Raw genomic sequence first — 22,743 nt, 5'->3', positions numbered from 1 at the left:
TACTACATAGACATAAGCAAAAATAACCTGATTGTTTAGCTCATTATACTTCCGCAGGGCCTCATCTTTTTCTTTCAATAATCCTATCTTTTCTTGCTCTCCAAATGTTCTTAGAGCATCCTGAAACAATTGCAGTGAGGATAGTTAAGTAACAAGCAGCAACAATTACAAAACTCATACATCAATGATGAAGGTGCATGTATATCATTATAAGGAAATCTTTATAGAATACAAATAGATGTTGGATTGGATCCTGCGACAAGTGGGTTGGAAGAACACACACGCGAGCACACACTGGGCACAGGAGTTTTCTAGCTGCTAACAGCTTCTAATGGTTTTAGAACATCCAAGGCTTACTACAATGAGGAGGTGTTCAGCCCAATATATAGGCACAAAATGACTTACTGTTGCTACCATAACCAACATACTGTTACAAACCAACACATACTGTTGCAGCAGTACCCGGCATGGCAAAAAGATTAAACTAACTGACCTCTAACTGACACACAACACTTACAATAGAAACTGCTGTAGAGAATAAATATGAAAGAAAGTATTAGAGATATTGTGTATAATAGCCTTTCCTATTTTACTCTTACCTAGTATAGGCTTTCCTTCTATTATTATTGCCTGCCTAGTTTAGCTCCTCTATTGAGGAATGTAATCTTTGTATTAATGCCCAAAGGCAGTGAGGCAATTTGCCCATCTCTACATGGTATCAGGATCCTTCTTTCCTTCCTGAGACCGCTCCGCTGCTCCCTCTGTTCCTCACGAACGCCGACTGCTGTTCTTCACGGAAGCAGCCGCCCGCCGCTGCTCCTCTCCATCACGAACAGCCATGTCGACGCCACCAACCACCCTCACGGACGCCGCAACCGCTACGGCTACCGCCGCCGCCGCTGCCTCGACCTCCGACAACAGCGCCACCGGTGCTCATGCTGCACCACCGGTCGTCCTCAACCCATACTGCACCATCATCGTCAAGTCTCACGTGCCGACAACCCTCGATATGAAGACGCTGAATTACTCTCGCTGGTCCAAATTCTTCCGGACCATGTGCACGAAGTTCGGCCTTCTCTCCCACATCGACGGGTCTGATGTCGCGCGCACCCCGACGATCCCGCTTGGATCCTCACGGACTCCGCTGTCCTAAGCTGGTTGTACGGCTCTGTCGCCGACGACGTCCTGGACACCGCAATGGCCGACGATGAGACGGCTCGCGACCTTTGGGTTGCGATCGAAGATCTCTTCCGCGACAACAAGGAGTCACGTGCCGTCTTCCTCAGTAGCCAGTTCCATTCCCTTCTTCAGGGCGATCAATCCATCGCTGATTACAGCCAACGCGTCAAGACCTTGGCCGATGCCCTCCGCGACGTCGGCCACCCCGTCTCCGACTCGCAGCTCGTCCTCAACTTGCTGCGCGGCCTCAACCCCCGCTACTCCAACACCGCCGACGACATCGCCAACTCGACGCCATTCCCCTCCTTCGCTCGGGCGCGCTCTATGCTCGTTCTCAAGGAGACTCGTCTCGCCAACGAGACGAAGATCACCAACGAGACGGCCTTGGTCGCCGGTGGCTCTTCCTGCCGCCAGTCCGGCTGCCGCTCCACCCCGACGCCTACTCCTGTCGCCTCCTCTGGCTTCAACAACGGCAATGGCCGTCGCGGCGGCCGTAACCGCCGCGGCAAGAACAGCGGCAGCAATGGTGCTCACCCGGGCATTCGCATCACTCCACCGGCCGGTCCGTGGTTCTACTTCAATCCATGGACCGCCTCTGGTGCCGGCGGTCAGTGGCCCTCTCATGGCGGCCAGTGGCGCCCGTCGCCGGCCCCGGGTCTCCTCGGCGCTTCTCCACAGGCGCACACCGCCTTTGCGCCTCCTCAGCCCTCCCCTGCACCAACATGGGACCAACAAGGGCTCATCATCGCCCTAAACCAGCTCGCTGTCCAGGGACACGGCGGCTGGGTTGTCGACAGCGGCGCCACCTCCCACATGGCGTCCGACGGCGGTATTCTCCTCACCTCTCTTCCCCCACCTAACATGGCTGTCACTGTTGGCAACGGTTCTCGTCTATCCATCACCTCTAGCAGCCACACCCTCCTTCACACACCTACCACAAATTTTTCTCTTCGCAATGTTCTTGTAGTCCCCCATTTAGTTCGCAACCTTCTATCTGTTCGAAAGTTCACTCGTGACAATAATTGCTCTCTCGAGTTTGACGCTTTCGGTTTTTCTGTTAAGGATCTCCAGACACAACGAGTGATGCTGCGCTGCAATAGTGCGGGCGACCTCTACACCATCCCTGTTGTCGATCCTCCTGCCACTGCCAGCGCCCACCTCCTCCCAGCTATGGCACCAGCGTCTTGGTCATCCGGGGGTTGCTTCTCTTGCTAGCTTGAATAAAAATTCGCTCATTGCATGTAATAATATAGATCGCTCGCTATGCCAATCCTGTCAACTAGGCAAACACACGCGTCTACCTTTTGCTACATCTACTTCATGTACTCTTGCACCTTTTGAGCTTGTCCATTGTGATGTGTGGACCTCTCCTGTGGCTAGCATATCTGGTTCGCTATACTACTTGGTCATTGTTGATGATTTCTCTCATTTTTGCTGGACCTTTCCGCTCAAAAAGAAGTCCGACGTTCACCAACACATAGTCAACCTCATTGCTCTCGCCAGCACTCAGTTCGGCCTCCACCTAAAGGCTGTTCAAGCTGACAACGGCCGCGAATTTGTCAACCATGCCAACACATCATTCTTCACTTCTCGCGGCATCATCTTGCGTCTCTCTTGCCCTCACACATCCCCACAAAATGGCAAAGCTGAGCGGATGCTCCGCACTCTCAACAATGTTGTTCGCACGCTCCTCCTTCATGCCCATATGCCACCTAGGTTTTGGGCTGAAGCCCTAGCCACCGCCACTTATCTCCGCAACCGATGCCCCTCCTCCTCCACCAACGGTGCCATACCTTACACTCTCCTTCACCAAAAGCCACCACAATACAGTCATCTTCGGGTTTTTGATTGCCTTTGCTTTCCAAACTTATCCGCTACTGCTGCTAACAAACTTGCTCGTCGGTCTGCGGCTTGTGTTTTCCTCGGTTATCCTCCTCAACATAAAGGATACCGTTGCCTTGACATTACCACAAACCGGGTGATCACATCTCGCCATGTTGTATTTGATGAGAGCATTTTTCCATTTGCTAGCACTAGTAGCCTATCTGTATCATCTCCTACCACTAACACCGACTTGGACTTCCTAGTCGATGATCCTGCCATGCCGGTGCCTTGCACTGCTGCCGTGGCACCCTTGCAGGTCTCTCCGGTGACTGCTCCACCCTCGGGTGTTAAGCGATCGCTGCCACGAACCTCCGCCTCCTCCGGCATCCTCTCTGATGCGCCGGATTTACCACCTGTGTCCGTGGTCTACGCGCGGCGACGACATCCAGTCTCCCTGCCGGATGTGCAGCCGGCCACATCAGCACCGTCTCCCCCACCGGCTGTGCAGCCCCTGCCCACTACTTTACCAGCACGCCCGCCGGTTCACCTGCTCTACACCCGACGACCGCCTGCTTCGACTACTGCCTCTCAGCAGTCGGCCGCACCAGCGCCGACCCTCCCACCGGCTGTGCAGCGGCCACCCGCACCAGCACCGGCTCTCCAGCCGGCTCCTCCAGTCCCTGTGCGACCGCCTGCCCAGCTGGCCCCTGCGCCGGTCCAATCGGTCTCCCCAGACCCGGCACCGGCCTCTCCAATCTCAGCCTCGGCATCTCATCAAATGGTGACACGTTCCCGTGCAGTTCATCTCCTTGATGGCTCAGGACGCACCTACCTCTACCGTCCCGACCAACTACCGCAGCGCCCTCGTCAATCCCAATTGGCGCGCGGCTATGGACGACGAGTACAAGGCCCTTATGGACAACCGTACCTGGCGCCTCGTCCCTCGTCCACACGACGCCAACATCGTCTCCGGCAAGTGGATCTTCAGGCACAAGTTCCACTCTGACGGTCGTCTGGCTTGATACAAGGCACGCTGGGTTGTTCGGGGTTTCTCCCAACAACATGGCATTGACTACGCCGAGACCTTCAGTCCCGTGGTCAAGCCGGCGACCATCCGCACAGTCCTCTCCATCGCCACGTCACGCTCTTGGCCAATTCATCAACTTGACGTCAAGAATGCCTTCCTTCACGGCACCCTCGACGAGACGGTGTATTGCCAGCAACCCTCCGGATTCGTGGATCCTGCTCATCCTGATCATGTGTGCCTTCTTCAGAAGTCTCTCTATGGCTTGAGGCAGGCACCTCGGGCGTGGTACCAACGGTTCGCCAGCTACATTCGTCAGGTGGGCTTCGTCGCGTCCTCCTCCGACACGTCCCTGTTTGTCCTCCACCAGGGGACCGACATGGCCTATCTGCTGCTGTACGTCGACGACATCGTCTTCACCGCTTCCTCTACATCACTACTACAGCGCCTTACCAGCCAACTTCGCTCGGAGTTTGCCATGACGGACCTCGGTGAGCTACACTTCTTCCTCGGCATCTCCGTCACACGCTCCTCCGACGGCTTGTTCCTGTCTCAGAGACAGTACGCTGTCGACCTTCTCCGTCGCGCGGGCATGGCTGAGTGCCACCCCACCTCCACGCCGGTGGACACTAATGCTAAGCTCTCTGGCTTGGACGGTGCCCCTGTTGCCGACTCATCCGAATACCGGAGCCTTGCAGGTGCCTTACAGTACCTGACGCTCACTCGTCCGGACTTGGCATACGCTGTTCAGCAGGTGTGTCTCTTCATGCACGATCCACGGGAACCACACATCGCGCTGATCAAACGCATCCTGAGATACGTCAAAGGTACTCTCGACACTGGCTTGCACATCGGCACATCATCGGTGACATCCATCACCGCCTACTCTGACGCTGACTGGGCCGGCTGCCCAGACTCCCGGCGCTCTACCTCAGGCTATTGTGTCTTCCTCGGCGACAACATTGTGTCTTGGTCCTCCAAACGCCAGACCACAGTGTCTCGCTCGAGCGCAGAAGCTGAGTATCGCGCGGTTGCCCATGCCGTGGCCGAGTGTTGTTGGCTCCGGCAACTTCTTCAGGAACTCCATGTTCCTCTCGCTTCGGCCACAGTGGTGTACTGTGACAACGTTAGTACCATCTACATGTCCACCAATCTAGTACAACACCGACGGACGAAGCACATCAAGATCGACATTCATTTCGTCCGGGAGAAGGTATCCATCGGCGAAGTTCGCGTCCTGCACGTGCCTTCCTCTCATCAGTTCGCCGATATCATAACCAAGGGTCTTCCGATCCAATTGTTCTAGGAGTTCCGGACCAGTCTTTGCGTCCGTTCTTCTCCCGCTGCGACTGCGGGCGGGTATTAGAGATATTGTGTATAATAGCCTTTCCTATTTTACTCTTACCTAGTATAGGCTTTCCTTCTATTATTATTGCCTGCCTAGTTTAGCTCCTCTATTGAGGAATGTAATCTTTGTATTAATGTCATTCGGCTATTTAATGGACAGCAGCCCACGCCCAAAGGCAGTGAGGCAATTTGCCCATCTCTACAGAAAGGATTGGCTTTAAATCAACAGGAAAACAGGCCCGAGTCACCGAGGAAGCCTTTGGATAGAAGAAACCTCCTGACCGCCTACCTCCGGCGACTAGCGAAGGTAGCTGATCAAGGCCGGGAAACTACTTCGGGGAAGAGCCGAAAGCGATGAGGTGCACCTAGGCAGTCTGGAGCTAGCAGCGAAGCTTAGGGGTGCGGTCTCGGGGGTCACCTTCGAAGGGGGGGCCGCGCCCCCTCTGTCAATGTTCTGTAAACAGCCCTAATTCTGAGGGTACAAGGGTACTATGGTAAAGTGTAGGGGAGTTGTTGGGATATGTGCTATAAATACCCTCAATCCCAAATGTAATTGGGCATTCAAATATCAGGTGCTAGACACCCAATATAATCCCAGTTCACATCTTGTTTGGTCCCCTCTAAGCCTTTGGGGATCGTACCTTCGAGCCGATCCCCTAGGCTCTGTTATTACTTGTTTGGCTCCATATCCACAACAATTGCTTTGCCCCATTCATCACAAAAAGAAGGAATACGACAATCAAAAGTTCTTAACAAAAACATATCATTCTAAAGATTACATATCCAAGAACCAAGATTACAGCTACAGCTTAGTCTAACAAGGAAAACATGGAATATCAAGGGTTCAGTAAAGTTCACCAGTCAAAACCAAGATGACATTCAGGGCATTCAAGCCTGCCATTTCAACTAAGAAAATGCAGAATGCAGGACAAGACAATAAATTTTAATTTTAAAATAATACAGCCAAGATTTGGTCACATAACATGTTATAATTAGCAATGAAAGGGATTGAGAATTTGGTTTTCCAACAACTTGCACAAGAAGTATATCATTAATATGCATTTTCCCCACATTTCCTAGAAATAGAAAAAAAATATAAGGTTCATCAGAAACCGCCCTCCTACAAGTATGGTCATGTATATCGAAAAGCCTGGGCTATTACTCGCTAGTGTGTATATCTTGAAAAACTTTGAGGAAGATCAGTTCCTCGTAACCGCCAATCCATGCCAAATCGGCAATCAATTTTGGATAAGATATGAGCTTATGAAGAAAAGGGCAGGAGCTATGTAAATGTGACACACCGCAACTGGGGACAAAAATTATATGCTACGGTAGAAAGAGTTGTCTATTATGATAGTATTGTTCATGATGAATCTAGTAACATCAATCTTATATTTGGGATCAGAAGTCAAAAGGCCAATTTACCTAAGTCAAATATAAGAGAATTATAAGAAGAACTATAATCTAGATTATAGAATATTTTAGCCAAAAATGGAAAGAACCAAAGGTCGGAGAAGTTAAGAGTGCCAGTGCAATTTACGTTTTCAGCCTTTTGTTCATCTGCTGTTTGATGGAGCATAGTGATTTCCTGCTGCAATGAAGATAGATGCTTAGAAGTATTTGCCAGCTCTTGAATTGTCTCAGATTGCAGGATAACCTACAGAAGACAGATGTAAGCAGATCATATATCATATAACAGTATGACACAGTGCGTCATTATAGAAGAATGCAAATTAGCATAAATCCTTGCATTCATAAACACTGGTGACATTCATTACAAGCATAAAAAGAAGGATGAATCAATCATGTAGATTTAATGTGTTTCATATTTACGATAGCTGGTACAAGAACAATGTAGTACGATCTTTTGATAGTAAGGCCAACTACTATTTGGCATGCATTAGCCATTATCATTAATGTAACTGGAAATAAAGGTGTAACAACATTCAGTAGGGTCCTCCCCTACTGTTCTACTAAAAAAGGTTTATCAGCTCGAAACAAATTATTCTGCGAAATCACTGCAAACATATGCAGCACACGATCATATAACACTTAAAGCAGCAAAAACCCAAGATCTGTAAGAAAATTTTATGAACTAGGCGTCAGTAAATAGTACTTAATCGCAGAAGCTCTGGTATACTGCTCCATCAGCTATTTTTAATTTGATGTTTTAGAATCTGAAAGATCAGACTTTCTAAAATTTTATCACCAATGTATTTCAAATTATCGAAAGCACCACTACCTTCCAAAGCAAATCCAACAGTTTGAAGTTAACTGTGAACTGTCTGGTATCAAACCAGGAATTCGACTAAATGCCGGGGCCTCTAGGGCTAGTAGACAAGAAGTTCTGGGTACTAATATAATCTGATATAGTCCTCTCTTGTAGCATAGGTGTTCAAATTCATCAAAAAAAAAAGCCAGTAAGAGCAACTTAAAAAGAATGGAGCGAGTATACAGTATCTAAGCAGCAGCACAGTGGCATAAATGTTCAGAAATTACATGACAATAATACATGTCAAGTCCAACTCCAACACACTAACTTTTTGCAAGACATGGGTTTTCTTTATATTTCAAGTGCTCTTACAGTAAGGATAGGAATGGAGTCACTAAGTCACTATTTCTCTGGGAGTTTCGGGAGTATCATACAGCTACAATGAATCCCAGTAATGATTTTTTACAATTAGGAAAAATATCCAGGTAACGCTTACAGCCTTACACCTTACTCCCTCTGTTCGTAAATATACGATGTTTCAGACATTCTCATGGTTTCTAATGCGCACATTTGATCTTTCTTTTTCTATGAAAACAGTGGCACAAAATTGTAAATTATTGTATTGCAAAAATATTTTCACGACAAATTCAATGATACCAATTCCATATGACCAAATCCAAGTAGCTTATTTAGATTAGTGGTCAAAAAGAGAGGTTTGAATGCATGCTTTCTAAAACGCCAAATACTTACAGAGGAAGTAAATAGCAGGGTTGAGTATTTAGTTGGTTCGGTCGGTTTTCATAAAAATGTTAAACGAATAAAGAATTTATGTTTTGCATTGTCTCAAACTAAATTAAGCGAGCTGAAAATTTGTTAATTCGGTTAACTATTTACACAATAGTAATTCAACAAAATATATTATTTACCTACAGAATATATTTTTTAATTGTTATTTGTGTGATGTATCAGTTAAAGTAGAGCATGCAGAGTTAAAATACTCTTAATTATTGACCTTATGTTACGAATGAAAATATGATATCTATGAAATCTACTAATTTAGGTGAAAAAAAGTATGCCTTTGTATGATAACTCGGTTAATCCGGTAATATCAGTTTGCCAAAGTTAAAACAGAAATTACCAAAATTTTCAGTTATTTCAGTTTGGTTAAGTTTGGACTCATTAGGTTCGCTAAGTTTTTCCTCCCTAATTAAATAGTATAAATAAGAGCACTGACATAACACTGATCACCAACTAAACATGTTTCCACAATTTTTTAGACAAGTTTAAGCCGTAGAACCCAGAATCCCCCTAGCCTCAATCTCCACTCTCCAAACAAGACCAATAGCCCAAAAAAGGACACCAGGAAAGCCCAATAAATTGGTTCATATGTATACAATGTAAGAAATACCTGTCGTTCATAATTGTCTTGAGTGGTGCGCCAACGCTTATACTGGTCATCAAGAGCACTCTTTGAGGAAGCCAATTCAATTCCTAAATTTTCTACCTGTGATCTGTTAAGAGGAACAAATCAACAACGAAAATATGCCAATCATCTCTAGAAGAAAGGTACTCCCAGCTTTGTTTTATAGTACCCAAATGCTTACACTCTCTGAGAAACTTCAGTTCTTAGAACTGAAATATCATTCATGAGAGAAGTTATATGCTTCTCTTTAGCTTCAATCGCATTGGAAGCTTCTTGACACTTCATTACATAGCTCTTCTCCATTTCAGACAGCTTATCCCTCAACATTGCAATTTCATCTTTCAAGGATTTCTTGCAAACCTCAGACTACAAAAAAATAATAAGTTGATGTGCATATAGAGGTACAGGAGATTCATAGGAAAATATAGACAACGTTAGTACCTCGGCCTTGTAATCCATATGGGCAGATTCCAATTGCTTCAGCGTGACTTCATTTGAGCGTGCAATTTCTTTGTACTGTACATGGATTTATGTTGTGCGGTTCAGAAGAGACAGGAAATAAAGGTCACTGTAAACAAACAAAGTTGCTGGAAGGCAAAATTGCAGCAGAGACCTCTCTAGTTTAACTTTGATGCATCAGCCTTTCCTACTCTAAACTCTAAAGAACAAAGCAAACAAGCATCACAGCACCCATCTATGTTGCTAAACGGAGAATATCGATCCAAGTTAATTCCAAAGCTAGATAGTGGCACACACATATAAAAATTTGAGTGAACTGCACAAAACTACAAGTATTGTGTCATTTGTAACACAAAACTACAAGTATTGTGCCTAGTAACATAAAACTACAAGTATTATGCACCAATTTCACACAAAACCCGATTTTAATTGAATGCACCCAAAAGGTGGTCTTATATTTCTCCAAAAATCCTAGAACTTTTTGTACATGTTTCATAATCCATATGCAACCCATTTTAATTGGATTCACCTAAAAAGCATGTGTAGAATTTAAACTAAAATTCTCCAAAAAGGCTACTTTTATAACTCCTAACAATTGTTAGGGCCTCAAATAAAATCCCAAAAATCTGAGAAAATTCACTAATATTCTTGTTATATGATGGACTAAATTAATTTCAGCCCTAGTTTATATGGTGAAAAAGTATGTTCCTTTATAAGTATATAAATGGAGCATTACAAAGGAAATAACTTTTTCACCATATAACATAGGGATGGAAATAATTTTAGAAATTAGTACATAATATAATAAGAATATTAGTGAATTTTCCCAGATTTTTGGGATTTTATTTGAGGCCCTAACAATTGTTAGGAGTTATAAAAGTAGCCTTTTTTGGAGAATTTTAGTTTAAATTCTACACATGCTTTTTGGGTGAATCCAATTAAAATGGGTTGCACATGGATTATAGAACACGTACAGAAAGTTTAGAATTTTTGGAGAAATATAATACCATTTTTTGGGTGAATCCAATTAAAATTGGGATTTGTGTGAAATTGGTGCACGATACTTATAGTTTTGTGTTACTAGTCAATACTTGTAGTTTTGTGTTACAAATGGCACAATACTTGTAGTTTTGTACAATTCACTCTAAAAATTTCTACATCTATATAGGCACTTTTTCCTGGATAAAATTAACAGACATGTCACTCTAATTAGATATAATTATTAACGAGACTAATGGCAACTTTCAGATAATAGGTGGGCCTGATTGCTCCAACATGTAAAGCAAGTAAAGTGTGTGCCAGTGAAGCTCTGCCATTCTAAAGAGGGAGGGAGAGAAATGAAGCAGAGGGTGCACCTGAACCATGTAGTTCTTATTTGCTTGTGCTTCCTCTTTGTATTTTTCCAACTCCTCTTTCAACCGGAATAGCTCATCAATCTCCTACAAATGACCAGTGCGTGAGTACATTACCAACAGGTGGTTATATAAGGAGCTGCATAAAGGAGCATATAACACAGGAGGGTGGGGGTGGAGGCATAAATTTTTGTGCATAGATTCAGTGAGGCTCCAAAAGAATATATGGCAACTCATGAAATTTAAATCCTTTTTGAATCAATGTCAGTAAAATAATCTTTTGCAACTATGCCACAGTAAATATGAACATAGACAGATAATTATTGGACTACAACAACAAACTAACTCACCTCAGTTGTGGCAGAGATGTCACCACCACCATCCCTAAACATGACCTAATAGAATAACAGCACGATTAGGAGAATATATGATTTTGATTTAACCTAAAATATAGTCAGATCTCAGAAATGATGTGAGACTCAAAATGGCCTTTCTCGAAATTTGGCCAAGAACAAGACCTGACATCCCGTATTGGCCATATGCTTGATACCATGTACTCCTATTTAGGAACTCTGGGAATATATCAGTAACAGCACCATAAAAAATAAACTTGGTTCTTTCAATGTTAATGTATCTTGGACAAATATCTACATACCCTACAAGAATGGAGTGGCATATTGGTGCAGATCATCAGCTTAATATTTCACTAGTAAAAATGGTTCGGCACTTCAACTGAAGTCCATGTGGCTCTTTTACAGGATACACACCTAACATCCTTTCAAACACATGCACTTTAGTAACTACTACAGGACAGTTACTTTTCTATTCATCAATTCATCTGGCTATGATGGTCTACTGATGAAAAGTCCAGAAAGGTACCTACGAAGACTATCAGTACAAGAGTATATATAACCAAAATTTTGATACTCAGAGCTTTCAAAATCATGGCTTTAGACTTATTAGTATCTACCTTTCTTGATTTGAGCTTCGCCTCCAAATCAGAACGCTTGGACTGCAGGAAAATAGAAATTAAAATTACCAGAATGTCACATATAATGTCCTCACGACCTCAGTACAATAAAATGACTTCAACAAACCTCGGCGATGGCAGCCCTTGATTCAGCATCAAAAGCAGCTTTCCATGAGTTCTGTAGCTCCTTTCTCATATCCTCCACGTCCTTCATGCAGCCATCAAATGCATTTTTCTTATCAAGCGTCAGAACACGAACGTGGTCCCGTTGCTCTTGAAGCTCCTTTCTAAGCTCAGCCCAATCTCTCTACAAAACCATTTAGATTAAGAATAAGGATAACTCGTGCCTAGGTTAGAGCTGTTATACCAAAACTTGAACACAATAACAGTAGTCTAAATTGTTTAGTCCTTGACAGCATAAAGCCAAAACACTACTGGCAAACCACGAGAAAGAAACATGCAAGCTAGAGGATAGCATGCAAAAATAGTAAAGCAAAATTGCTTGCAAAGAGGAGACTTACTTCTAATCGCTTGATGTGCTCCTCATGATCTCTCCTTTCTATAGCCCTTGCATTCTGAATTATTCGCGGGTTAACAAGGAGGCACAGATATTTCAAGCAATTCCATGACTCATCTAAACACTTCGTACCTCTTGAACCTCCTTCATGGTATGTATTGTGTCGATTGTAGCCTGCAATGCAAGATATCTCAGTGATATGTAGCAGAGGAAAATCAGTCAGACAAAATGGCACAGATCTCAAAATAATAATGCATTGAAAACTGTCAAGCGCTCGTAACGTAATTACAGCAAGAGGGCCTCACAATTAATTAAGAGTTACTGACAGACAGTATTTGAGAAAAGACAAAAAAAACCTGTGTTGCATAATAACATACAAAATGCAACAGTTGCTCACTCTAAGGCAGACAAAATTGATGTTAAAAGAAGATCAAAAGTTTCACACTTCAACCAGACAAAATGAATATTTGTATTTTCTGATAAGTGCACAATAATTGTACTAGAATAGTGTTCAATTGATGAAAAAAATGAAGGCCCAGAGATGATTAAGAAAAAAAAATTCTATACACAGGAGACAATGGAAATAACATATATGTAGCTGTTTGTGCTCATGTTGTGTTTGGGGACATCAGCAGAGTACACCAAGAAAGAAATCCCATGTGTGTCTCACCAACTCCTGGGTTTTCCTTATCAATCCACAGGTCAGTATAGTTTCTGAATGCCTAATTACAAAAAACTTATGTCCTGAAAGCGTACGACTTATTTCATTTCTTGACATCAAAGAATAGGTAATATAGTTAAAAATATATTGCTTGCTCATGCCAGATTAGACCATAAAATTGTGCAACCATCAAATATTTGAAATAGCTTTGTAGATTTACCCACATGAGACTACTAGAGGATGAGAACAACAAAGCCTTTGTTCCAAACAAGTTGGGGTAGGCTAGAGATGAAACCCACAAGATCCAACTAAAAAGATGATGAGAAAACAATAATGATAATAAAGGTACTAGTAATAGTAAAAAATAAAAAGTAATAATCTCCCTTTCCATATTAAGAGCATGTAGACAACTACGAAAGATATTAAAAAATGACTCTAGGAAAACAGACTTTACATCTTCAAGTAACACAACTATGTCAGCAGATAAGTAGTGAGAACTGACAACCCATAGCATTGCAAGATGTAGCAGTGAGAAAAACCTGCAGATGATGCACTCTCTCAGTCAAATCATGGACTTCATCCAAAGCTCTTTCCTCTGACTTTACTAGAATCTCCTTTTCATGCTTCAAAATGGACACCTAGAATATTGGGAAATTGTGTCAAGATTCCGGATACTTATACTTATTTGACAGATGCACTAAATTCAATAGACCTCCATCGACAGCTGCCTTGAGTTTTCCTCTAAAGTTTGCTTAGAATCTGAATCTTCACGTAGTCTTCGTTCGTAATCAACTATCAAATGCATCAACTCCGCATTTCTGAGCGAAACAGAATTAGCTTCCTTCCTCTGTATTTACAAGAGTATGAACTTGCTTAGGATGAAGCATATAAAAGAGAAATATCATCGCCTAGGAAACTATGAACTCAGAATCACTTGTAAGGACTACAAATAGGAAGAGAAATCAAGATTACAACACAAAAAGAACCTGATATTCAAGCTCCGCTGTAAATCCGTTAAGCCGGTCCCGAGCAAAATCAGCTTCAAGAACCGCCTTATCACGCTCAGACCGCAGCGACACAAGCTCGGTTCTGAATTAACATAAGTATCAATCAGGTATTCCAAGTTAATCCAGAAGGATTGTCATAGTCAAACCCCGATATGTATGCCATCTACAACCGAACAAAATAAAGGCAAAGGAAAATGGACGCACATGCAAACTTAACAGCATATCTCATTTGGTGTCGTTGAGGTACAGTGAACGTTCCATTAACATGTTAAGTTATCAGGACCAGACAAACGTAGAGTTGGCCCTTGTCAATAATAAAGAAGCAGCTTCTGCGTAGAGCTCTTTCATAATAATATTTTAAAACAGTAAATCTTCTTATGTGAAAAAAATACCAAATTATGCATCACAAACTGTAAACAAAAAATTCCAAAAGAAAAAACAGAGAAAATCTAGGATGAAGTAGTGCAACCTATACTGTTACCACCCAACACCTGAAGCTTACTATTTTTCTCCCTAACTGCCACAATTCTTGTCCAATGAAAGAAACAGAAAATAAAAGTACTCAATATCATTAGCTATAGCTACTATCTCTCATGCAATAAACAAAATAAAAAAGCAGAGAAAAAACAACCTCAACTTAGCCAGTTCTTCGTCGAGGCTCCTGGCTCGCTCAGAAACTTGTTCATAAGCTTTCTTCGAGACTTCCTATAATGATGATATAGAAAATCATAGTGTTTTATTCTATAGGCTCGACGGCATGTATCATTCAGAAAATTACCTGTGATCCTTCAAATAGAACCATCACATCCGCTCTGCCATTATCTAGAGAACAAAAAGAACACGAGTAATGTTAGCATGCAAGAGCAGCAACATGCAGTTGAAATGACTTGACAGTGACCTCCACTTACAACACAACATTGTCAACCCCGCACAAGTATGACATATACTTACGTAATTATACTAGAAATCGGAATAATTATAAGCATAATAGAGCATACCTTGCAAATTCTTGGATACTGATTCAACATTTGAATGAGTCTTCTGTTGTTCCTCACACAACTTCCTATACATCGCAACCTACCAAAAAAATAGAAATCAGCTATCTTAGGATTCATGTCACATGCAGGAACTAATTGACTTAGTTTTTAGCTCAAAAGATTTTGTCATGTCTTGGAAAGAAGACTGTAAGACATACAGATCGATGAAGAGATTCAATCATTATTGCTTGTTCTTCAGATTTCTTCATCACTTTTTCAACTCTGGATGCAGCAGCATCAATATTTTTCTTCAGCTCGATTTGGAAGGTGTCCTAAAAAGGATAGATATAAAGTTATAGGTCTGATCATGTAGCTGCAATCAAGAGTATAACTTGATATTAAGAATGGAAGAGTGAAACTTTTACAGTCATAAAAAGCAGTTACATCTCGTACTTACCCTGAGTTCCATGTCCTTTTTGTCAAGATCAGCCGAGAGCATGTGAATTTGATTTCGAAGTTGAACATTTTGTTCAACTAAACCCCTGATGTCCTTAAAAGCCATCTGCCAAAGATAATCATGTAGTAAGGCTGAACATCACCGCAATGCAAAATGAGGTTGCAATAAAAGGCCCCAGAAGGCAGCATGATACTTACATTATCCTGGAGATTGTTTTCAACATCAAACAAACCATTGCTTATGCTCGCAGAAAGAGCACCATGGCTTACATTTGGAAGGCTAGAACCACAACGAAGCTGTATATCTTGACATTCCTTCAAAAGAACAGCAACCTAAAAATAATAAGATAGTAAAGCATATAATCAGAAAAAAGGATATGCAATATCACAAAAGAAATGAGTCACGCTTTTAATTATACAAATGATGCATAACAAATATAATCAATATAACTCTGCATACGCCCCTTTTTATCAGACTTTAATGGTCATATTGGAAGCAACTACAGGACCACACAGAAGGATATTTCGAGACAAAGACATCTCCCACTGCCTCAAGTTGCTCCAAATATCATCAATCTACTAAGGATGCAAGAAATACTCACTTGTTTCTGCAGGTCATCTATTTCCGTCTGTGCAACACTATGATCTCGTTCCCACCTTTTCAGCTCTGACTGCAAGATACATCAGTGTTAAAACCTCATTCTATGAGACTTATCAACATATGATGCCTGCATACCTTTAGATTCCTGATAGTGTTTTCAAAATTATCGTGCTCAAGCAATGCTTGCTGCAATTTCTGGTCCATTAGAGCATAAGCTTCAACCACTCTCTCATGCTCAGCTGAGATCAGAAGAAAAGTTTACGCGTCAGAAAATAAACACTATCGCAGTGCTGTCACATTGTCAAGCAATGAGAGTTCCCTTGTGTGGCATTTCAAGAGGGTAAGAACATTCAGTGACAAGTTACCTCGTTCGTCTAAGATAAATTCAGCCTTCTCTTCGATTTCATGCATGACCTGTAGTACAAAAAGATATTTCAAATATTCAATAATGAGCCGGTAGCAGACATAAATAATGAAAAACAGCATAGTATTTGCCACTTCTCTTATCTAGCAGACTAGCACAGCACATTGGCTGTTACCACTAGTCAGAATTACAAAACGAAATAAATATGTGAAGAAGTTCAAAACTAATCACAAGCAATTAAATTGAAAACAAAACTATTATTTTTTTCCTGTTGCAAGGCATGGTTGTTTTAGGAGTGAGTTATGGATGAGCATAAATGATGAGAAACTTTTTTTTAGCTTAAATATATGTGTGCCATAGCCAACCCTTTACTCTTTTTTGCTAAATTTTCTTACTTTGTATATCACTTCCAAATATATCCGTTATTGTTAAAGGGTCGGTTTTAAGAGTTTTACACGGACAACAATTAGTATGCAATAAAATAAATAATGGTGTCATACAATTAGTCATGGCAAAATAAAAGAAAGATTACTTTTGAAAAACTAGTATAATTCTTCCCCATTCTATCAGAGCTAATGATTGCCTCAAACTACATCACCATTCTGGATACAGCAGTGAAGATTGAAAACTGAATACTAAATGTTCATCATTTGAGTAAACAAAGATGAACCATGGATAGGATCCCAATTCAAAGATATTAAGAAGCACAATAATTTACCCTTTCCAGAACTGCTTCCGCATGTCTCCTTCCCCACCTCTCATGACGTAAAGCATCAGTAGCTTCTTGGTATTTCTCATAGATTTTAGCAAGCTGATAATGCAATGAATGTTATCAAGCAACAATTTGAGCGGTGAAACAATGCTGAGCAATTAAGAGTAAAAAAAGAGATGGGACATACATTCCAACCATCACGAAGAAGAGAAGCAGCTAACGCTGTTCCAGAAACACCACTAGGTACTTTTGGAACGATCATTAGGTCATTCTGGTTCACAGCATCAGAAATGGGCCTGAAAAATAGTAACGGGAATGAATTTTAACAGATAAATCAGAAGTAGGAACAATCATTTTGATTAAGTCAGCATCGGTCCATTTGCCATCCCTTTTTGTTTATCTTTACTATTCCCTCCATGCAGAAATGTCATCTTAGAAAACATACAGTCAAATTTCTCTAATTTGAGCACCAATAAATATAAAAGGATATTTCGATGGTGCAGGCCAACATCAGCGCAAGTGGCTCAACATGCTAGGGTCATACGATTTATTATCATTAGGACAGAATGGGCACTCAGCTAGTTATTTGACAAATATTTCACAATTCCGTTTCTCTTAACATTGCAAATTTGTATGGTGGTGTAACACTTTTAGCACTAACCCAAAATTTGTTGGGAAATTTTCAAAGTAAATTCAGTATATGACTTACAACTATTGCACCGTAAGGGGGTTTGCGTTAGACATGTCCCCATGAATAATTATATTTAGAAGGATCTAACACAGACACAAGAAAAGGCCATACAATATAATGATCTTGCATCGGTAAGAAAATCGAAATATTTTGAAAAGAAATGCAAAAAATGAAAAAGGGAAACTACAATATTTGAATAAGAAATGCAAGCACGTATGAACAATAAACTCTCGGTGTTTAAAAGTATGTTATTCTAGATTCCCTTTAGAATAAAAAGACAACAAGTTAGAAATCATACAGTCGGTGCATTGTTGTGTCTACTAAATAAGCAGAGTCTGCTGCAGCACTGGTCAATGGAATAAGGCTCAATTCACTGGACTTTCTTGTATTCTCCAGATCAAATTCACACTTTTCAAGCTTCTGCTTCAAGCCGGCAGCTTCCTGCAGAAAGAACATCAGAGAACAGAATAAGATGAGATCCAAAAGCTCGGTTAGGATTCCTTACGAGATCTACCAAGTTTGCAACTGACTAAAACTCTACTGGAAACTCCAGAATATATATATACCTTTTCAATGTCTCTCCTGGATAAGGTCTCTTTCTCAAGCTTTTCCTTGTATTCATCTTCTACTTGGGTCAAATGTGTCTGGTTTGTGGAGAAATTGAGCATGGATCTTTTTACTGTCCATGAACAAGGACAAAAATGTGTAGCAGTGAAATATAAGCGAAGACATTACCTCCAATGCTTTAATAACACCTTCAAGTTCCCCAGCCTTTTTTGACCATTCCTCAGAACTTTCTTTGTGAAGTTCAGCAAGTTTCATGACCTGAGTACCGGAAGCTATTGTAAACACCATATCACTGGAGAACAGATATGGAATGATAAAAAGTACACCATAGCCACCAGATATGCAAATAACAAAGGGTTAAACCACTCAAGGCATGCACACAAAAGCAAAGGAGTGATAGCATTGCATCAGCTATCCATAATGAGTCCAAATAAAGAACCAGGATTGCCACGGATATATCCAAAGTCTTGTGCAAACATAGCACAAATATTTGGCTAGAATAGACAAACCAAGGTGGGTAAAAGAAGAAAACGGCCTGCTATTAATCTTGTTGAGAGAGAAGAGGAACATGCAACTTTAACGGGTTCAAGCTCAAGTTCTATTTGAGGAAACTTATGTCAATCAAAACAAACATATATGAGGGCATAACCAATGTTAACAAGGTAACTCTAAGAAATGCACACCAAATATCCCTTGTGTGCTATTCAAAACCACGCTACGACATAAACCGTGAAACATTTAATTTGATACTGTTTTTATCAGGCTAAGTAGCTCACTTGAATAATCAAAAGGCATACAGCTAGAATGGCCTTCAGTGTTCACACTATATGCCACAGACCAAAATGCGATTACCATCAAGTGTGAAAGGTCAACATTAATTTAAAATGCTTGAGACGAGTAATAATTTGATGAGTTCTGCAAATGTTGTTTAACAAGTCATTGGCCAAGCAGCACTTTTGCTTAGGAGATTTTTTCCATTTGCCCTCAGAGTTTGAGAGAAGAGAGAAAGGGAGGCATGGACAAATGGAGTTAAGAGAGGGAAAGCCATACAGTTGAAAGCTCAGCACCAAGACGTTGTTCATTAGCAGCTGCAGCGTCCTTTGTTGAGCACAACTCCTTCAATAATCAAGATATGAAATAGCAAAAATTAGAAGGCAGAAAGTAATATCACAATCATCTGTCTGAGAATTTACCTTTTCCATATGGGATACCCTTTGCTCCAGTTCAGAAACCCGTTCTTTGCTTCGTCTTAAGGAACTAGAAGATCCAGAAATCTCTCTTTCAAGCTGCAACACAAAAATCAGGGTGTTGTCTTTTATCTCCCCTCTATCACATCATGAACCAAATCAAAATTACTCACCTCTGCAATCTTTGCTGACATCCTAGCCTCCTCGTCCATATTTGTTTTCCTTAATTCAGCTAAGTTCTTAGCTTTTGTTTTCAGTTCTTCATCGAGCCAGAGATTATGCTTTTCGAGCAGCTCCTTCTCCTGATAACAGAAAACAGATTAAGTAAGAACCAAAAGTAGCACCATGCAGATGTATGAGTCAGTCCTAATATAAGATAGTATTACTAAGCAAAAGAGTAAAGGTATGTTATGACTTAGATAAGAACTTTGAATCTCAGCATTATTTAAACCCTTTTATGTTCATACCTGAGTAATGCGATTACATGTTGCCTGACTATGGGTTAACTTAGCTTCAATCTCTTGTATCCGAGCCTCTTTGCCACAAGAAGTGTCAGCTAGATTTACCTGAAAAGAAGGCAAATCCGGATTTCCAATTAATTTACGCCAGAAACTGCAAAATATATAATCAATCCCCCTGATTATGGAGTATTAGAATCAGGAATAAAAAACCCTAAGATCTTGTGTGGTTGGCGGTCACACCTAACTTGTCAAAGTGAGGCAAGCCATACTTTTTTTTTGTTTCTTATGGTATGTTAATGGACACGACTAAATATTTCCTAGAAAGCACTAACAGTATACACTAGACACTGATCAATTTGTTAGAAAGCAGAGGAATAAAGGAAGTAAGCGGGAAGCATATTTTCATGAGAGCTCTGTTTTCATTACAAGTTTGTAACTCTCGGTATTCCAATGATTGGTGCATCATGGAAGTAATGAACTGGCCTTACAGTCTAGTATTAAATGGAATAGAAGGGAAAAAACTAACTGATAAGCAGAAGTCTATCCATCTGGACAAAAATGGCTGAAGCCAGCAATGTTATCCACAATGTAGTTGTGCCTCCTTTCTATTGGTACATATATACCACTCTGAAATCTACCTAGTGACAAGAAAAATGAAGAAATCCAATTGTGCAGTTCTTTTGTAAGTTACAAAGAATTCCACTGCAACATCCAAAAAGCCACTGAAACATCCTAAAGTTCAATATTGATAAGACAGATTCTACCATCCAAGAATCCTAACATATGGAGCTATAAACTACAATTATTGAACCATTCAATAATCTCCACAATTTTCTCTACATGAATAATATTAACGTTTATATGCATCATCCTATTCAACTGCACAGAGCAACAACTTGTTCAGGTGACCATACATTTTAAGCTCACGGTGCATATCGTCAAATGTATTGGTTACTGTAGTATTTAAGTGAACAGAGGAGCTCACTATCTTATCGTAGTAGCTCTGGATGATTCCATCCTTCTCTTTAATCTCTGCATCCCTCTGCTCAATCAACTCCAGCGACTGAGACTTGGACTTGTGCAGCTCTGAGATTTCCACTTTCAACCTCCCCACCTCACCGTCCTTGGCAATCTACACCACCACCAGAATCGAGTGATTAGTGCACCAAGCTAAGCCAAAAAAGTGATCAATCGAGTGAAAATCTAGGGTTCGTACCGCTTGGATGCGTAGCTGGTGTATCTCCGCCTGGGAGGAGGCAAGCTCGGCGGCGCGTCGCTCGGCGGCGGAGGCGAGCTCGGCGGCCTCGGCCTGGGAGCGATCGAACTCGGCGGAGAGGGAGGCGTACCGCTGCTCGAGGAGGGCGCAGGTCTGCTCGGCCGCGATCGCGGCGGCGTCAGCCTCGGCGCGGACGGTGTCCACCTGGCGCCGGAGCTCGCGGACGGCCGCGTCGGCTCGCTCGGCAACGGCGGCCGTGTCGCCGCCGAGGAGCCGGAGCTCCTCGTCGGACATGAACAGCGGCATCGCCGCGGGATGGGTCGGGAGGCGGCGCCCTAGCCCGCCAGGGATCGCGGGATGGGTCTAGAAGGTTCTAGGGTTTGGCGGCCGCCGCGGGGAGGGGGTGGGGTGGCGGAAGGGTGGAAGGGCGGAAGCGGAGGGAATCGAATAGAACGGAGCCACGGGGGAGTGGAGGCTGGGGCGAGACGCGATTACGCGAAGCGGCGTGAGTGGAGCAGGGCGGGAAGCGTGTAAAGGCACCGGGTGTAGTGGGCCTATTTGCCAGATCAACGTGGGCTGGGAACAGGCTGGTTTTTATTGGGCTGGGGAGGCTTAGTTGTTTCGGGTAGTACGAGTAACTTGCGGACCACGTTAGCTTGGGCTGGCTTCAAATGGCGAGTATTCCTAGTGGGTTAGGAGTTCGACTCGACTCTGGGCCAGAGCCCAGATGAATCTGTGCTGGCAACAGTGTGGCCTGTGTTGATCTTAGTGCGTGAGTTGTTTTTGCCTGTAACGTGTGGGCTACGTTGACGTGGGCTGGTTTAAAAATGACGACTATTTGTGAAGTGAGGGCGGTGAAGGCTGCCGCCGGCGGGGCCTTCATATCACACCGGTGCTCCCTTTCGGAGAGAGAGAGAGAGAGAGAGCAGGGGAGGAAGGGAAGGGGAAAGGAAGAAAGGAGGGGCACGGCTGCGGCGCCGCTTGCTGGGTGGCCGGGCAGGGGGTGCTCTCGTCGGCTGTCGGCAAGATCTGAGAGGCGCGATACGACATACGAGAGAGAAACGGAAGGAGAACTGCGAGAGGAAACTGGGAAGAGAGCAGCGAGAGGATGAGTCGTGGACGATTCGTCTGGTGCAGGGCCCACGCGTCGTGCGCAAGAGAGCGGTCCAGCGTGTGAGCGCTAACGAGAACTTTCGGGCCCAAAGTCATGAGAACATGCCCGCAGGCGAAGCATAATCGCCTTTGCACAGAGCCCAACTTAAACCGTGTTAAAACAAAGATCTCAGTAGCGAGCCTGCTGATTTGTTGAGTGTGCATGCAGTGTCTGAAGCGTGATCATTGTCCTGGGTATATTTGATCTCTTCTGTGAGCAACGCAATTAGAACCTAGCTACTGTGATGAAGACTGGGACATTGCACCTTCTGCAGTCTTCAAGCCTCAACGTTTGCCTCTTCGGACATGGTTCAGAGTAGGACAGTAAGCTGATGCAGGAGGATGTGGGATACTTTAAGAATTTTTTATATATATACGAAAATA

At 42.7% G+C, this 22,743-nt stretch overlaps 1 protein-coding gene across 4 annotated transcripts in view; it reads right to left on the bottom strand.

Moving 5' to 3' along the window:
- LOC133921271 (nuclear-pore anchor-like) overlaps window positions 1-21,918 on the bottom strand; it is a 33,927-nt gene extending 12,009 nt beyond the window's left edge. For 3 of the 4 annotated variants that reach the window (XM_062366073.1, XM_062366076.1, XM_062366074.1), the window contains exons 1-34: window positions 21,208-21,918; window positions 20,977-21,123; window positions 19,998-20,096; window positions 19,704-19,832; window positions 19,537-19,629; window positions 19,394-19,459; window positions 18,512-18,601; window positions 18,343-18,420; window positions 18,075-18,217; window positions 17,273-17,381; window positions 17,092-17,184; window positions 16,375-16,423; window positions 16,145-16,248; window positions 16,011-16,079; window positions 15,607-15,741; window positions 15,410-15,514; window positions 15,171-15,284; window positions 14,974-15,052; window positions 14,754-14,797; window positions 14,607-14,680; window positions 13,955-14,057; window positions 13,681-13,815; window positions 13,508-13,606; window positions 12,440-12,481; window positions 12,312-12,365; window positions 11,918-12,097; window positions 11,791-11,832; window positions 11,171-11,215; window positions 10,824-10,907; window positions 9,451-9,525; window positions 9,191-9,375; window positions 8,995-9,097; window positions 6,915-7,031; window positions 28-120 (exon numbers count right to left, since the gene is read on the bottom strand). In XM_062366073.1, coding sequence (XP_062222057.1) covers window positions 28-120; window positions 6,915-7,031; window positions 8,995-9,097; window positions 9,191-9,375; window positions 9,451-9,525; window positions 10,824-10,907; window positions 11,171-11,215; window positions 11,791-11,832; window positions 11,918-12,097; window positions 12,312-12,365; window positions 12,440-12,481; window positions 13,508-13,606; window positions 13,681-13,815; window positions 13,955-14,057; window positions 14,607-14,680; window positions 14,754-14,797; window positions 14,974-15,052; window positions 15,171-15,284; window positions 15,410-15,514; window positions 15,607-15,741; window positions 16,011-16,079; window positions 16,145-16,248; window positions 16,375-16,423; window positions 17,092-17,184; window positions 17,273-17,381; window positions 18,075-18,217; window positions 18,343-18,420; window positions 18,512-18,601; window positions 19,394-19,459; window positions 19,537-19,629; window positions 19,704-19,832; window positions 19,998-20,096; window positions 20,977-21,123; window positions 21,208-21,513 — 3,483 coding nt within the window. In that variant the 5' untranslated portion in view covers window positions 21,514-21,918. The remainder of the gene's footprint in view (window positions 1-27; window positions 121-6,914; window positions 7,032-8,994; window positions 9,098-9,190; window positions 9,376-9,450; window positions 9,526-10,823; window positions 10,908-11,170; window positions 11,216-11,790; window positions 11,833-11,917; window positions 12,098-12,311; window positions 12,366-12,439; window positions 12,482-13,507; window positions 13,607-13,680; window positions 13,816-13,954; window positions 14,058-14,606; window positions 14,681-14,753; window positions 14,798-14,973; window positions 15,053-15,170; window positions 15,285-15,409; window positions 15,515-15,606; window positions 15,742-16,010; window positions 16,080-16,144; window positions 16,249-16,374; window positions 16,424-17,091; window positions 17,185-17,272; window positions 17,382-18,074; window positions 18,218-18,342; window positions 18,421-18,511; window positions 18,602-19,393; window positions 19,460-19,536; window positions 19,630-19,703; window positions 19,833-19,997; window positions 20,097-20,976; window positions 21,124-21,207) is intronic. The other variant, XM_062366075.1, reaches the window with a different exon arrangement.
- Window positions 21,919-22,743: the final 825 nt, after the last annotated feature.

This window comes from Phragmites australis, chromosome 6, assembly GCF_958298935.1.
Source record: "Phragmites australis chromosome 6, lpPhrAust1.1, whole genome shotgun sequence".
Classification (NCBI taxonomy): domain Eukaryota; kingdom Viridiplantae; phylum Streptophyta; class Magnoliopsida; order Poales; family Poaceae; genus Phragmites; species Phragmites australis.
Note: the sequence above shows the minus strand (reverse complement) of the source record. Positions and strands in the feature narration are given on the sequence as shown.